This window comes from Anneissia japonica, unplaced genomic scaffold, assembly GCF_011630105.1.
Source record: "Anneissia japonica isolate Jap-2015-1 unplaced genomic scaffold, ASM1163010v1 scaffold287923_len1623670_cov205, whole genome shotgun sequence".
Classification (NCBI taxonomy): Eukaryota; Metazoa; Echinodermata; class Crinoidea; order Comatulida; family Comatulidae; genus Anneissia; species Anneissia japonica.
The window spans coordinates 998,793-1,015,360 of NW_022721637.1; the positions used below are offsets into that span (position 1 = coordinate 998,793).

Below are 16,568 nucleotides of genomic sequence, written 5' to 3' on the forward strand. Positions count from 1 at the left end.
TTTTTTCTTTTATTTTTTTCATTTTTGGTTTTTCCTTGAAACAATTGTCACTTCTCGAAAACCTAAATATTCTTCCTCGTAGACAGAGTACTACATAAACATTGCGAGATGACCTTGTTGTACTGTCTTAATAATTCTTCTGTTTTGTTAACTTTGTTTTTTTATTAGCTACCAGTATTTGCTTGATAATGCATTTACTGCATGTACAGTACCTTTAAGTATGGAACTCAGTATACTGCTAATGTACCAGTAATTTTTGTTCTTCATTCTGTGTTTACCAACACTATTCATAATGTTTAATGAATTCAATGAAATTTTATAAACAGTGTTGCTTAACTCGCATATTACTGTACTGTATATATTGTAGGTTTAATTATTCTATATTATTACATTTCCTTAAATGATGAAATTATTACTGTAAATAGAGAGTTTTACAAATTAATGTCATTATCATGCACATGTACACAATACAAAGATGTCATACAGTATGTCTGCACATGTTTGTATAATGGTCTTACACCTGTACAGGTACAGACATCTGTTACAGGTGCAGATTATTATAATGGTCATCTGAAATGATCATTGATGCACATATACATGTACAATGGTGTACACATATAATAGTTCACATATGTATTAGGTACACCCACATTGAGTGTCTGCAAAAGCGTATTTAAACTCAATTACAGTATATACTTGTCCCTGCTTATTTGCCTGTATACTTTATCAAGTGTTTATCCCAGGTATACTATACATGTCCTTATATCCATCAGCCTGCATGGACACATCTTACACCTGCATGCATGCACCTGCATGACTAGGTTATGTAAATGGTGTGTTGCTTGATGAATAATGGTAATTTAAATGCCTCGTGCTGATGAATATCCCAGGGCCCTTTATAGTCTGCGACCCTGGCTTTAGCCAGGGAGAGCTGTTACGCCGCTGTCATTCCACTGCAGCAGTCCACATGTTAATATCTGTGGCTCTGACATTTAATTCATGTTATGTGTTACTAACTATTAATAAGAATGTAAAGATTTTCAGTTTGTTGTAGGCTATAAGACTTGAGTGATAAGAAATGGTGTTTGAGAATTTTAAATATGAACCTGCCAGATTTATCTTTTCTCTGGCAAGAAAAATTTTCTGAAGTGTGGCAAGCTATATTTTCTAGGGCCAGCGAGTTTTAAACTCCCAATCCCTGGTGTAACTTTACACCTTATTTGTTTGATCATAACATTAATCTTGTCGTTATAGTCTCATCTGTATCTAATTTGTGATTTAAAACAAATTCTTTATAGTTGTTGAACTTGCCTTTTGAATCCAAAATGACATTGAAAAATTGTTTGTCATACCTGTAGATAAAGTTTGAATTACAGATTGTTAATTAATGGAAAGCACAACTATTTGGCATTTAAAGTAAAATCAACTCAGAAATTATTCGAGTTAGGCAAAGTCGACATAGGCAAGTTTAACTTATTATTCTTATTAAACTGTATGTAATATGCAATTTATGGTTTTGCTTTCAACTTTGCAGGAGAGTAAAACTAAGTATTACAGGGATATCCTAAATAGTCTAAAACAGGAGGAGATGACAAATGGAAGTGTGCCCTCAGTAGGTAGAACCATACAAGTTATTTCACGTAAGATTTCTATTTTTGATATTTAGTTTACAACAATACCTTAAAGCAAATTAAGCAAAATATAAACTAAAAAAATGTGAATCACATGTTCAACGGGATTGTTTACAAGCTGTAAACAAACTGCTTAAATAAGAAAAACAATTTATGAATATTAAGTAGCAGTAAAGTCAGTGGGGTATCAAGGGGAGAGTCCAGGGGTTGCACACTTTCGCCCTCCCCAAAAAAAACCTGGCACCCCCACCCCCCCATTGAAAATGTTTGAAGCAAAAAAATCAACCTCAAGTAGATAAAAATCACCTCATGTCATTTTATTTTCGAGCTAGTGCCCCCACTTAATCATTAAGCCGCTTACTTAACCTTCATGCTCCCATCAAGACTCTTAAGATATGCCACTGGTAAAATTACACAGCTTGATTCATCATGAGCAGTAAATAATTAATTGTTGTCAAGTGCAAGTGAATGTGTACGAATCATTCATGTACAGTAGTTCAATTAGAGGATATGTTTAATTAAGAATATCCTAAGGGGACTTCCTTTAACACACACACTAAGTCTATCTTTGCATCTCTCTACAGCTGCAAGGGGATCTCCATTGTATGGTCTACCGGATTGGTGGGGTGAGAAGGATCTAGAGGGTGATCCGGGTGTTCGGCCTAGAACAGGTACATTTGGCAAGAACGATAAGGGTTAGTAGAAGTCAGTCTTTTATTTATCCTTTGAGTTGGCGTTATAATTTAAAGTGGATTGCATTCACTATTGTAGAATGCGGTATTTCAGATAGTCAATGTATTATATATAGTAATGTATAGTTTTGTTTGTTTTATCTAAATTTATTATTAAAAATTCTAATTGATAAATGTGTATTTTATGATAGTTCAATTTTTATTGATAAAACTAAGGTCTCAAGTGTACACCAAAATATAAGTAACATCAGCAGGATATGTGTTTATTCAGCAGGATATGTGTTTATTTTTTATCTGGACCTAAAAATCTGGTTATAGCATTTACTTTTATTTATATTGGAGTAGTATCTGATATTTTACACTGAATCAAGTATTAGCCAGTAGAGTTAGTCAGGTGGTATATTGGAACGACACCAGTCTAGTAACTCTAGAGGTTGTGGGTTCGATTCCTATCAAAATCACTTGATTTTTTTTAATTCAAAATATTAATATAATAAAATTTATAACTATCATCCTTATATGTAAATCATTATCAATCACTCAATCATTCCATTTATATTTTTTTTATCTTTATTAATTAAATTGAAAAGCCAAATACAATTTGTAAAATGATAAATAACCCAGATGTAAAGATATTGTTTGAAATCAAATTTCCAGAGAAAATATTGAAATCACCAACCTCAGCCAAATCACCATCTTCACTCAAGTCTCCAACTAGTCCTCTTGCCAGCTCCCAAACGATGACAAAACGTCCCACTGACCTGAAGCCTACAGTCCCAGTGAAAAGGCCACCAACTCCTGAAGATACCGAGGTCACAATGACGTCCACCAGTGATCACCATGTCGGCTTCACCATAGAATTTGGCACCACCAAAGAGACAGCACCTAAGCTTTCATTGAATGAAAGTCTTAGTGCGTTTATGCCTTCAGCGGTAAAGACTAAAATAAATGAGAGTGTTAAAATAGTTGAAGAGTTAAAAGCTGAACGAAAACAGGTAAACGTTGAATTGGTTTTTTTTTTTGATTATTAATTTATTTTAGATTAGATCTCAAATGGTATAAGAATGTGAACTGAATTGATTTTTTTTAAGGGAATGTAATTTCATCGTGAGAAAAATATATGACATATATATGTTTTTATGTTTACAGTCCGAGATTGTTTCTCCCGCTCCTAAAAGAAGAGGATCAAAACCACCCACAGATCTGCACTTAGGTAAGCAAGATTTCTCAATTTAATTTTATATTATCACATTTTTCATATTGCAGTTCAATGTATTAATGTTGCATTTTTATTTTATAATCATTTCAATTTGATTTTTATTAAGCCAAACAACTTATTTTTCAGATTTTACATCCAAGAAAAAATCAAATGAAGTAGCCAGTCCAACCACAGAGAAAACAAAAGCTGCGTATCATAGCAACAGCAAGAAAGAAGTGACGAGCAGGACATCAGCATCGCCCTCCCATCTTAGTGTACCCGGGTACACAAGGCGGCCTCCTTTAAGCAAGAGCTCTGATGATTTGCGACCTGAAAACGAGAATCATCTGCATATAGATGAGGATCATTTGAGCGACACTGGAACGTACACTATTGAGAGCGAGAATCCGTCGATGGATCTTAAAAGGGCACGTGAACAGATTGATGATGTTTTTGGTGTTGCTGAGATTGATGATGATCATCTGGTTCATGGCAGGGATCACCTCTTGGACAAAAATAGTGGTGATGACACCGATAATGATGTCGATGACATGGAAGATGAAGATGGAATTCAGCAGACTATAATCCACCATCAAGTAAGAACTTGTCCTTGAAAACATTAGATTTATTACCTTTTGTAAAGTTATTAATTCAGAAGAATATTTAATATTTTGAAACGATTATTTGATTTCATTCAATAGAATAACAGTCCCGCTGAGTCTGGTACCCCTCTCTGGATATCAAAGTGGGCCTCAAATGCTAGTAGCAATGTCCACCAATTGCCCTCGAATGCGCCCGACCTTGTGAAGACGACTGCCAGCTCAAAAGGTAAAGGTAATTGACAAAAGTTTTGATTTGAGCCTGGCTTGCTATTGGGTATATTAATTTTGTTATCTATTTTATATCTATTGCAATGCATTAATATTACATATTTGTCTTGCAAAATATTGAAAAAAAATATATATATGATGTGATATATATACTGTACCCTTGTAATATAATGTGAAGTTTTAGCTTGTTGGTAGAGATGCTTGCCTTCTAATCCAAGAATTCTGGGTTCAAATCATTTAGAATGTTAGAAGGCTCATAATGGGATTTAGAGGACTAGGTATCTAATCTGTAGATCCTGTAATGAGTGATTGGCATTCATATTAATTTGTTGGCTCACACGTAATCAACTAATCGCATTGCATGATTGCTCCATTATCTGCATTGGCTTTCGCATCACATGGTGTCTTGTCGGGCATCTAATCTTCATTTTTGCTATCATTTCATACATTCCATAGAGTCCAACCAGGTAGAAATGTTAACAACTTTCTGCATAACTTCTGTTCAAATTCAAGGTGAGATCAACACTACATGAATTCATAATATCTTATAACCTATGAGAATTTTTTAATTACTGTTATTTTTAATTCTTACTACCATATTATTTGCATTATATTATTATTTGTATTATATTATTATTTCATAATGTCATATAATCTTATTAATCATATAATTATTTGTCATTAACATTCATATTAATGGTATTGTCATTCTTCATATTAGTTTAAATAGCATCATTGTTTTCATTGGCAATATTTATGTCTATATTATTGCTATTGCCATTAAATAGCATAATTGTTTTCATTGGCAATATTTATGTCTATATTATTGCTATTGCCATTAAATAGCATCATTGTTTTCATTTGCAATATTTATGTGTATATTATTGCTATTGCCATTACCATAATATTGTAGACACAGAATTTATCTGCTGGCGAACAGTTGCTGTGTTTGTGTAGAGTAATTCAGAAAGTCACACAGCCAATTAAAACAGACCAAAGCAATTATGATATGGATTATTATAAAATCTGTGAACACTCGAAAACAACAAAAGTCACAGGTGAACGACCTGAAAAATGACTCTAGAAGGAGGAGGGCATCCGTTGGTAATAGGTCGCAGTTGGAGGTTGAACAAAGGCAGTACTTTGAGACTTCAATTGATGATGTTATTGATTGTAATGGAAATGGAACCACTGATGACCGTTTGTCAAGAGGAGAAGGAGATGGTGAAGCCCAAGAAACTGAACAAGTGGCCAAGGATGAGGTGAGTCTACAACCTCCCCTTAAGCTCTGTCCACACTACCAAGATTTATGTAACAAAATCTGTGATTTACCTATGAGTGTGTTATGGCATCACCATGCCCATATATAAGCAATTATATACTTATCACATTTAATTTGATAGTGTGGACAGATCCTTATTTTTTGTCTGTTTTATTATGTCACTTGTCACATATAATTTCATGGTGTGAACAGAGCCTTATTTTTTGTCTATTTTATTGTTATGTCACTTGTCACATATAATTTCATGGTGTGAACAGAGCCTTATTTTTTGTCTATTTTATTGTTATGTCACTTGTCACATATAATTTCATGGTGTGAACAGAGCCTTATTATTTGTCTATTTTATTGTTATGTCACTTGTCATATAATTTCATGGTGTGAACAGAGCCTTATATTTTGTCTATTTTATTGTTATGTCACTTTTCACATATAATTTGATAGTGTGGACAGAGGCTTATTTTTTGTCTATTTTATTGTTATGTCACTTGTCACATATAATTTAATGGTGTGGACAGAGCCTTATTTTTTTCTATTTTGTTGTTATGCCAGTATGTACCTTTTAGCTGGAAAACAGTCTGGTTTCACCTCATGTTGATTGAGATACTATACTAGCCAAAATATGTTGGAACCAATATGGTAGACAAATTGTCCATGCTTGTATAGTGACTTATTTGTAATTTATTAAAAGAAACAAATGATTTCTTTGGTTGTTCAGGCACCTTAATTAACTTTTTTAACTAGGACATTAAGGTAGGTAGCCCTGTGGGGCTAGAATAGGCCGAGGCCCTAGGCCTTTTTACTTTACTCCAGCTGTTCGAGGTGAAGACAAGTACTATGAATGAAAAAAAAAAAAAAAAATTACGGCCTCGTGGAAGAACACCTCCTTGGTGAACGTGCTTCCATTGTAAAAGAAAGATCTTATTATTATTATTATTTAAATAGCTTATGCCTCCAGTACTGTAGGTTAATCAAATAGCTGATCTTTGTAGTTTTGTTTTTCTTCACATTGCATTTCATATTAATATTACTTATTACGGACATTGATTGTAAGATTATCATTTAAACCATAGAGGTATTAACCATTCCATAAACATTTTTTTAATTTTTTTTTGTTAATGTTTGCATTCTTATAAGGTATTTGTAACATCAAAAGCAGTAATAACTTATTTATCTTCACGAAATTTGATTTTTATACATAGCAAATGAGGAGACAACTTATCTCTGATACCATCAGGCTTTAATAAAAAAAGATTACATTAAACAAAAATAATTTTTAAGTCTTCCAAATTTAATTCCTTTTAATTTTATCATATTCTTCTATTCATTATAATGAGCATCACTAATGATTTCATGTATAATATACCAGTAATGATGTAATATTTGTAATAACTTCATTGCTTGTGATCTTAAGTTCTTCTTCTTTCTTCCATGCATTCTTCATTCATGTTTTGTCATCTTCTTTCTCCTAGCTGCTCTTCTATTACGTGGTAAGTGCTAGGCTAAATATATCATGTAATCCGCATGGCTTCAGCATGAAATAACATCTTGTTCCCCATATTGTTTTTATGATACAGTATATCAATAGTTAGATTCATCAGTTAAAACTTTAGGTTGGTGTTTAATTGAAATATTTAAAAGGCAGAAAAAAATTAACAGACAAATCTCTCCACTAACTTAAAAAAATATAATGATAATGATGTGAATAATAATATTGATTTTATAATGATCATAATGATAATTATCACAATTATAGGCCTAATGATAAGCAGTGATATGAAAAAAAAGCTAAGTAGATAATGATTAGATTGATTATGATTATTGCAGTAACAAGAGTAGTAATAATAAATGCAAATAACATAATACTATTAACAATAATAGTAATAAAAATAATAGGAATGAAATAATACAAAGCAGAGCTATACTGAAATAAGTACTACAGTTTATGTTGGTGCTATTTTCTACAGTCTCTCTTATTACAGCACCAATAGAGGTGACAGTCATAGAAATTCATGATACAGTATTTGTAGTTTACAGGATAAACTAGCAGTATTTTTGGTGTGAAAGACTTGGACTTTAGTCCAAAGACTTGTTTCCAATGGTGTCCTTCTGGTGGTGAATTGGGCCTAATACCAGGAGACAACTGTGTATTCTTTTCTGAAGAGTGTACTTTGTTTTTTAATATGCACATGGGCCATATTGCACACGGGACCAACGGCTTAAACCTCTAATCCGAAAGAGGGTGCGATATCATAACTTGTATTCAAGCCCTTATCAAAAACACAAGGAGAGCAGCTATTGGAATTGAACCAGAGACCAAGAATCTCCATGGTTGAGTGCACACACAGTGGCTACCAGCAGTTTAGCCAAATGAGCTAAAGCTGCTCAAATGCATAGATAAATTTTGTCCTTTTTATTGCATTTTCAATTACATCTCATATTTTAAGCTCCTAGTTTGCGTGTTATGAACATGTAATCGTTAAAACTTTTACATCCCTATACAACATTATAAGTGCAAATTTTAGTTTTGTATGAGTTGCTTGTTGGTTTTGCTTGTCTTTTTTTGTCTGAATTGTATTTCTTAACTTGTAGTCAAACCTGCATGATGTTAACTGTGTTTGTAGTATAACTTATATACTTCTGTAAAGTCTTTTTGTTGACACATTTGTTGAATTGTGTAACTGCAGTTTCCAGTTAGCTTTCTCTGGAAACTGCTGTTGTTGTAAACTTAAATCTTTTAATGACACCAATGACCAAGAGAATGAGAAAAGAGGAAATTTAGGAGCAGGAGAGAGAGAGGGGGGAAAAGAGAGTAGAGAAAGAAAAAATGCTGAGAGTGGGAATGTAGAAGAGGGAGCATTGGGAAGATTATGATAAAATGGACAGGCTTGGGCCTGTGGTCAGTCAGTAAACCACCCTGAATATACTACAGACATCTTAATATCAAATATTAATTCATTTAGGCAAACCTTTAATATATTTCATATTCTACCCATATTTTTGAAAAGATCAAATATAAAATTTAAGTGATAAAACTTACTGATTAAATCAAAAGATTCTATTAATTTGTCACCAAAAAATGTATTGCAATTCACTCCTGATAACTTCCATATGATGCATGAGTGAATAATTTTGATTTTTCTTTTGTTCTTAGAAAATGTTAGATGAGATATTTGCTGAAAATAGTGTTAATGTGTCATCAACATGTAATAGAAGGACGGAGAAAAAGTCCATGCCACCGCCATGCAAACCAGGAAAACTCTACCGCCCAGGCTCATTAGAATTTGGTAAGTTGAAAAATATATTTAATACTGCAGATCGGATTCAACACTATTTTGTAAGTGCAAGACCGGTATTAAAGTGGTTGTGACACCAGGCTAGTTATCTAGTGATTGTGGGTTCCATTCCCACGCAAATCACTTTTTTTTTGGCAAGTATTTAGGAACGTACTGAGTATTTGGTACGTTAACACGTCATTTAGGGCAAAACATCACTCCTTGAAAAGTATATTTACTATGTGAACGATAAGGGTCCATAAATAATAGGTGTTTCTTCCATTCTGTGAGTGTTGAATTACTTGCTGTTAAATAAGAATGAAATGAAATATTTGTAAAACATTACTCTTTCATTACAGGTGATAACATTAGAATGTCTGCCAAACAATCACAAGTGATCATAAGCCCAGACTTGGTGGGTAGAAGTAAGAAGTTGTCCAAAATGGAAGTAAGTATTGACACTTTATTCTTGCATTCACTTACTGTATGCTGTTATTACACTTGTGGTTACTCTACGCTTCATGTTGACTGCCATGACAAAAAATGTAATTCTATTAAGGACTGATCCGGGATGTTCCTGCCAAGGAGAGTGGGTTTAAGTGAAAGGTTTAAGGATGTAGGTGTCCAGTGAGTTTTTAGCCATTTTTAAATATTTATATATTTCAAGTTTTGTTAAAAATACAGTATTGTTGGCGGGGCAACAAAGCCTGTCAATGTCAATTGTCCAGGATAATACGTAGTACATGGAAATTACTGTATTAAAAGGAGTCTCCCAAATGATCAATGTAAAATTCACTTTTTGTTCTGTTTTTCTGCCTAGCCATTTGACAACCTGTTGCTAGCATCAGTCAGTCATCTCTCTCACAAACTGAAATCTGCCTCTGAGGACATTGCAACAAAAATAAGGTAATTAAGAATTGTTTGTATAAAACTAACATCTGTTTACACATATGGTGCTGCCCTCTCTATGTCCTCTTTTTATGCTTGCAATCATTAGTGGAAACCACTGGTCAAGGCTTGCAATTTGAATTTTGTACTTGCATCCATTGTTATTTTAAAATCCTCAATTTCACTTACAATGCTTGTCTGGGATCAGGGGCGGATTTAAGAGAGGGCCGGGCAGAAAGTCAAAAACAAAAGTAAGAAAGAAAAACAAATAATTGATCGCCCAAAACGCCTCAGAGATAATTTTCAGGCATCTAGAAAACAAAAATTTTGCAGGGGTATGTCCCCCAACCCTCTAGGGTAGTTTTGTCTCCATCACTCCCACTTTTGGGCCCCCCCCCCTTTGGACATCCGTGGATCCGCCCCTGGGGATCATTTTCGTTCTTGCGATACTCCTCATTTACACTTGTGATAATTAGCAGGAATTCGTAAGTAAGCAAAATATGGCTAGGGTAGTAATTGGTAGGGTACTGTATTTTAGAACAAGTTTAATAATATTTTTACCATTATTATTCATTTTTAGTTTTTCTGTATAGGGCCAACTGTATCTAAGTGTGTTTAGATATCCATGTTTTTGTATGTTGTTTATTATTGAAATGATAAAAAGTTTGTTTTTGTATTGGTGTTCTAAATTTTCTGGGTTTTCTTTTGTCTTAATAGAAAAGCCAACAAGGCTCATAGTTCAAATGACTATATGCAGTCTAGTTGTGCTCCTCCTCTCCTTAAAGCCGGCAATCAAGAAATTGCTTCAATCCTTCACAACTTACGTCAAGTTGAGAAGCATCTAACAGGTAAGTGAGCATGAGATCTGATAACTATAGCTGAATCATAATTAGTTATAGTAAAACCCCTTTTTTGGGACATTCCTATTTAAGGACTTTTTTGTATTATATATATTGTAGTATACAAATACAACATGGTTTGGTGTGAAATAGTGAGTTCTACTTCCTGAGGTTTTAGATGATTGGTACTACTGTATGTGCTTTACTATACCTTATAAATATTAAACAGCAAATTTACTGTCTGAATACATTAGGCATTTCGATCTGTGATGGGGAAATTACAAAGCTTGCATACGGTTCATGTGGGCAGGGATGTGTTAGTTAATTTTGGGTAGTACTTTTTTCACTGCGTGTACCTAAATCAGAAACTACTGCACACCTTACTGAGTGGAATTGGCCAGTAAAATTATATTACCTAATTTGTATGAGGTATACTAATACTGTTTTAACACTACAGCCAACCCCTTTTAATGTGTCCAACTTTACCTACTGTGTTTGTATTATTATAATATTTTCTCTATTTTCTTTCAGAAATCAACAAAGTAATTGACTTTAGTAGTACATCATCACCGCACACGTCCACAAAAACATACAAACAAGGATCTAGTTCAAAGCCAAAACTAGCTTCAAGATCCATCTCGGCATCAGCTTACACACACGACAACAACAATGAAGATGACGATGATATGTATTTTTGATGATGTGTCCAGCTATCGCTCATCTATTAATCTAATAGTAAGCTATATGTTTTAATTAGCACATCGTACCAACAAGGCCTCTATGCGTTCATAATTTCTTTATAATATGGCGGTAATTTTTGGTTGAAGGTGGCTCTGCATTTACACGTCTCTGTTTGTGTATCAAGAACAACGCTAAAGCAACGATGCATTATCCATCACGGTTATTAAATAAACCTGTAAAGTTTAGATATAAAATTGATATGATATGAATTTAAAAAAAATTCAAATTAGATGTAAAGAAAAGGTAATAGATAAGGACGTATAATTGGTTGATTAAATGATCCATCCAAGCTATCAACCAATTAAAATTATTTTAGTCAGTAAGCATATTTGTAGAAGTATTTGCATGTTACTGGATGCATGATTAATAAGCAAGGAGTCTATAAACTGACAGCATTTTATATAAGTAAATTTTAAAGAAGATGGGGGGGGGGTGTTCAGTCATCTGCATGTGGCTTTAACCATTTTTAAAGAGATAAGGGGTCATAAGTCATTAGCTTTAAACCCAAGGAAAAGCTTAATGATAGATGACTAATGTTACATTGATTTTTATAGACATTTTTAGCCCTGTGAATAATTGTTTTCTATGCATTGTAAAAAAACTGAAATAAGTAATGTCGTGCGTTGTATAGAAAAAGAGTCTTGGCATTGGTTTTTGGATAATCTGAGATAAGGTGGTAGGAGAATATGAAAAATAGGGAGGTTATAAGGAAGATGGGGAGGGGGTATCAGAAAAAATGGAGAATATTAGCTGAGGTCAGCCATACAGTAATATAGGTGTTTTTTTTGTTTTTTTTATAACTTGCCTCTCTCATAAGTGCATACCATAACCAGCCAATCAGATGGTTGGTAGGTTTGGATGTTTAATTTCAAGAAGCAAAGAAGGTTGAATATACTGAAATTGATCATGATGCCAATGCCTGCTGCATACGAGAGCAAATACTTGCGTCAAATGTCATTCGTGTCAGTTGGCTTAAGCGCATAACTCTTGTATGTGGCTGGCTTTAAGTTTGTAGATAAAGAAGTGCAATGGAGTGCAGTGCCAAACTTTAAGAATATTTTAATTTAAAGTGCAACTTGGAGGTCATACAGCAGGTCCTTAAGTGTTGCGGTTGCATGCTACCTGTTATGCAAATTTATGTATCCAATGCACAAAAGCCATAGACTTGTATCCTGTATTTGTGCACAGTTTGTTTTAATTTAGAAACTCCCACTTCAATGATAGTATGTATAAATATAAACAGTATATATATTACCTCAATAGAATTTAGAACCCGGTTTGCAATGTGTTTAAGTCTTTTCACCAAGGTGTATATATATTAAGTGTCTTTCGTTAACATTTGTGTAATATTTTTGTATAATTTAAATATAATCCTAAATATCTTCCTCTTATTCCCACCTTTTTTAAATTGTCATATACTGTAATGAAGTCTGCTTAATTAACATGTGATCTTATTTCATGCTAATTTGTCCCACCTACATTTGCATATTCTTTGTATACACATATTTCTACTGGATATGTGGTAGCTGATTATTTATTGTTCCTTTAGCATATGTGGCAATCCTTTTTTCAATTTATAATTATTGTTTGATTTGTTTTCGTTTCAATTTTTTATGCGATATACCATGTCTACTTACATTATAGGACTTGTCTTTTTACTGTGTATATTTTTCACATGGGCACTACAGAAGTATGAAAGAATCTCTGTTGTCGTAAGAACCTTTGATCATACTGATTAAATAGAGCAATGTGTTACTTTAGGGGAAGATCAAGGGTGATTTTGGGGTAAAGGGGAGGGGTACTGAAAGTGCCAACCAAAGACTTATGATCCAAGAGAAGCTGCGTAGTTTCATGTTTTATCTAAGTGACACTTTGTTGAAGATTTTTTTTACTGATGCTAGGATTAGGTGGGGTGGTGAAAGGGGCACTCACTCCATCCCCTGGATCTGTTAATATACTGTACTGTGAATCATGATTCAGACAAAACTCTTTTGATCAAAAATTATGTTGATAATGTTGCTTGGCTTAATGTCTTCCTTACTTCATGTCTAATGTTTGAAACTGTGAAATACATTTAGAAGTTGTTGATTCTGTGTATGTCCCATGTATGTAATAAGTAACACATACAGTACACTATTTTAAAAAGAGCAGTGTTTTCTCCCTGTTTACTGCGCAGTCCACCACTAGGGGTGGTGCTGCACTGTGGATGCTGTGGGTCTCTAGAGTCAAGTTCAAATTTCCTGGTTCATTAATTAGGATTAATGAGTTAGTTTACCAGGTTGATATTTTTTTTAACAATGTAGAATGATTGAACGTATACCATAAATAAGGAACTTTGGAATTTGTACAAAATTTTAGAAGTTTTAAGTACATTTTCCTTATCTGATCATTTTCCTAAAAATATTGTTTACTTCCAGTAAGTATCAAATTTGTTTGAATTATCTGTTTAATATACTGTAATACAGATAAACCAACAAGTAGTAAATATTTTATAAGTTTTTAAAATGTAATTGTGTGTGACATGATGTTAATGATACCAGAAGACCTGGCTTAACTCTTAGTGAAGGTGTCAATTAAACATAAGATGAAGATAAGTTTCACAACCAGATGGTATTTGTGGCAGAGCCAAGCCAAAGGAGAGATAAGTCGCATAGGCAGTTTTCCAATAAATGCACAAATGTGAAATTGGTCATTTTCAAAGCCAGTTTTCTCAAAATACACTTACCAAGTATCCTAACTTTGATTGCCCATAACTTCGCCATAAACTATTATATCAAAGTGATTTTTTTTTTTTGCATTTTGAAGGTAATATTAATAATGTCTAGTTTCATAATATGTACAAAACTCAATTTGGAAAATTTAAACTTATCCCTCCTTCGGCTTGGCTCTGCCACATTGGTGGTGACAATCTGGTTTTGATGATGTACGATGTTGAATACATATTTTAATAATGCTATGATACATTTTTGGCAAATATGCATGCATGGTATTGATTGTCATATATGGTATTAATTATAAGAGGCCTATTCTTGTTGTATGAGTACAATGCAAGTGCCGAAACAATTTCTAATGGGAAATTATAAATCTGTAATATCATGTGACTTAATTCTGCATATCTACATAAGCTGCGAAATAAACTGATGAAGCTGAATAGAATTGAGTTTTGTTTCACTTCATTTTTCTGATTGAAAATTTCACTAAAGTTAAAGCTTGAGTGGAGCTGTAGCTTGACCTCTAACCTCAGTCCTGAGGGGGGCACCAGCTTTTTCCAGACAGAGTCCACACCCAGCCCCACCATGTATCATCTTCCCTGACAGATTTTACGGTAGCTCCCAACAGCTGCTAAGCCAGGGCCCATTTGGCCCACTTGCTGGTGCCACCTCTTGGTCATGGGTTCAATTCAAGTGAAATCATGATTTTTGTCATAACTATAATAATTCCACTCGCTGAGCCTCATAGACTTTGTCTGCAGAGCATGACTTTTATCCTGTAAGTAGTTGTCAGCAGTGGTGAACTATGACTCCTTGGTCCCAAGTCCAGAAATAAACTTTCAGCCATTTGATATGGTAAAAAAAGCATTTTATTGGTTAAACATGTTTGGACAAAAAATACAGTAGTAACCAAAGTGGTTGACTCTGATTTTGCTTAATTGAATAAAAAAAACCCTCTCTTCACCACATTTACCATACCAAGTGATATTTTCTCCTTTTTATGAGGTAACAATTAAAATGTCAGTTGGGTAGAACAACATTTTATCATCTTAAACGAACGTTGAAGCAACTGCAAATACTTTCGATAAATCTTTTCGTCCTCTAAGATATGAAGGAATAGGAACACGTATCCTTGTTCCTGTTGGATTTCCACTTTCTTCTAATAAAACAATATTGTTTGTATCAAATCTAGGTGTCATGTTTTTCCCAGGCATTTTAACTCCTACAATCAGCGCTTTCTTTTTCTGTCCTTTGATAGCAACAAGAATTTTATCGCCAACTTTTCCTACAGCTTTTTTATTGTACACATGGATGCACCGTGGTGGTTTGTGGACTGCGGATGCTCCGAGTGTAGAATTGTCAACAACTCGCAACCGTGACAGAAGAATGATAGCGGAAAGTGGATTACTTGTGCTGAAAAAAGAATCAGATCATTTTTTTTTAAAAATATTTAGTTTGATTGTACATAAGTGCCACATTTCAATATTAATAGTAATTATTCAGTTACTGTACCTTAATGCTTGTGAGCTACGAAAACCAACTTTTTGTACAGCATTGGTTAACAACTGATGAGGTGGGTGAAGTAACTTGCATAAACTTGCCATCTGTAGATAATAATCACAATGAATGGACATTATTCAAAAGGCCTAGTGTTAGTAATTCTGTAGACTGAAGTAGGAGCCTAATATTAATAAGTCAACTTTATAGTCAGAACCTTAGATTCAATTCTACATGAGGTCAACAAAACATGCCTAATGATGTAGTGTACAGTCCTAGCCTAGCCCCTAGCTAGAGGACATTCTATTCTACGCTTTTTGTGTGCAAACAATATTACTTTGATTGATTGGTTATTGATCATTAAAGATCAGAATGGTGTCAGTAGTGACATCTCCAGCAATGTCCAATTACCCATTCTAAGATCTGAGATCTGTAGGCAGGGGCTACTGTTGTCGGTCTAGCCTACTAAAGCCTAACACTGCCAGCAGTGGTGCTCCCTGTCCTGTACCACGGGGTGCAGTTCTCTCTTTTATGATGGACTAGGCCTAGGCCTAATCCTAGGCTAGAGCCTAGAAGTAAATTGACACACATCTAACATAAAAAATTGGTTTTATTCGAAAAACATATATAACATTAGATTAGAAACACACGTGTATGTTATTAACAACAAGAAATACATTGTACCTTTGGAAAACAGTTCAAATAGACTTTTTCTTGAGTAGGTCTTCTACTAAAGCTAAAAATGGAGCAGAGCCATACTGCGCCCTCAATAGTTCGCAAAGATAACGAGAGGAGTTGGTGGTTTGGGAGTATGGAACGCCGTTACTGCCTTTGGTGGCTCTTTTCCGTTCGGCGCATTTGTTATTCGGCCCTTTTAACATTACGTTCGGTGCTTTTACATTACGTTCGGTGCTTTTTACATTACGTTCGGTGCTTTTTACATTACGTTCGGAGCTTTGAACATTACGTTCGTTGCTTTTACACTGT

General features: G+C 34.0%; 3 protein-coding genes across 6 annotated transcripts in view; 2 read left to right on the forward strand and 1 right to left on the reverse strand.

Moving 5' to 3' along the window:
- The window catches only part of LOC117111679 (centrosomal protein of 170 kDa protein B-like), a 29,336-nt gene extending 24,437 nt beyond the window's left edge, over positions 1 to 4,899 (forward strand). For 3 of the 4 annotated variants that reach the window (XM_033254656.1, XM_033254655.1, XM_033254658.1), the window contains 7 exons: positions 1,535 to 1,640; positions 2,216 to 2,326; positions 2,981 to 3,318; positions 3,473 to 3,536; positions 3,669 to 4,117; positions 4,223 to 4,355; positions 4,808 to 4,899. In XM_033254656.1, coding sequence (XP_033110547.1) covers positions 1,535 to 1,640; positions 2,216 to 2,326; positions 2,981 to 3,318; positions 3,473 to 3,536; positions 3,669 to 4,117; positions 4,223 to 4,355; positions 4,808 to 4,884 — 1,278 coding nt within the window. In that variant the 3' untranslated portion in view covers positions 4,885 to 4,899. The remainder of the gene's footprint in view (positions 1 to 1,534; positions 1,641 to 2,215; positions 2,327 to 2,980; positions 3,319 to 3,472; positions 3,537 to 3,668; positions 4,118 to 4,222; positions 4,356 to 4,807) is intronic. The other variant, XM_033254657.1, reaches the window with a different exon arrangement.
- A 456-nt stretch (positions 4,900 to 5,355) lies between these two features.
- LOC117111623 lies at positions 5,356 to 14,529 on the forward strand. The gene is made up of 7 exons (XM_033254570.1): positions 5,356 to 5,613; positions 7,103 to 7,120; positions 8,785 to 8,917; positions 9,265 to 9,353; positions 9,726 to 9,811; positions 10,511 to 10,641; positions 11,164 to 14,529. The coding sequence occupies exons 1-7, from the start codon at positions 5,356 to 5,358 to the stop codon at positions 11,328 to 11,330; spliced, it is 882 nt and encodes a 293-aa protein (XP_033110461.1). The 3' UTR covers positions 11,331 to 14,529.
- Positions 14,530 to 14,886: 357 nt separating this feature from the next.
- Positions 14,887 to 16,385, reverse strand: LOC117111645 (39S ribosomal protein L14, mitochondrial-like). Its single transcript, XM_033254612.1, has 3 exons — positions 16,266 to 16,385; positions 15,597 to 15,688; positions 14,887 to 15,497 (listed from the first exon to the last, which is right to left on the reverse strand). The coding sequence occupies exons 2-3, from the start codon at positions 15,686 to 15,688 to the stop codon at positions 15,134 to 15,136; spliced, it is 456 nt and encodes a 151-aa protein (XP_033110503.1). The 5' UTR covers positions 16,266 to 16,385; the 3' UTR covers positions 14,887 to 15,133.
- Between the last annotated feature and the right edge of the window lie 183 nt (positions 16,386 to 16,568).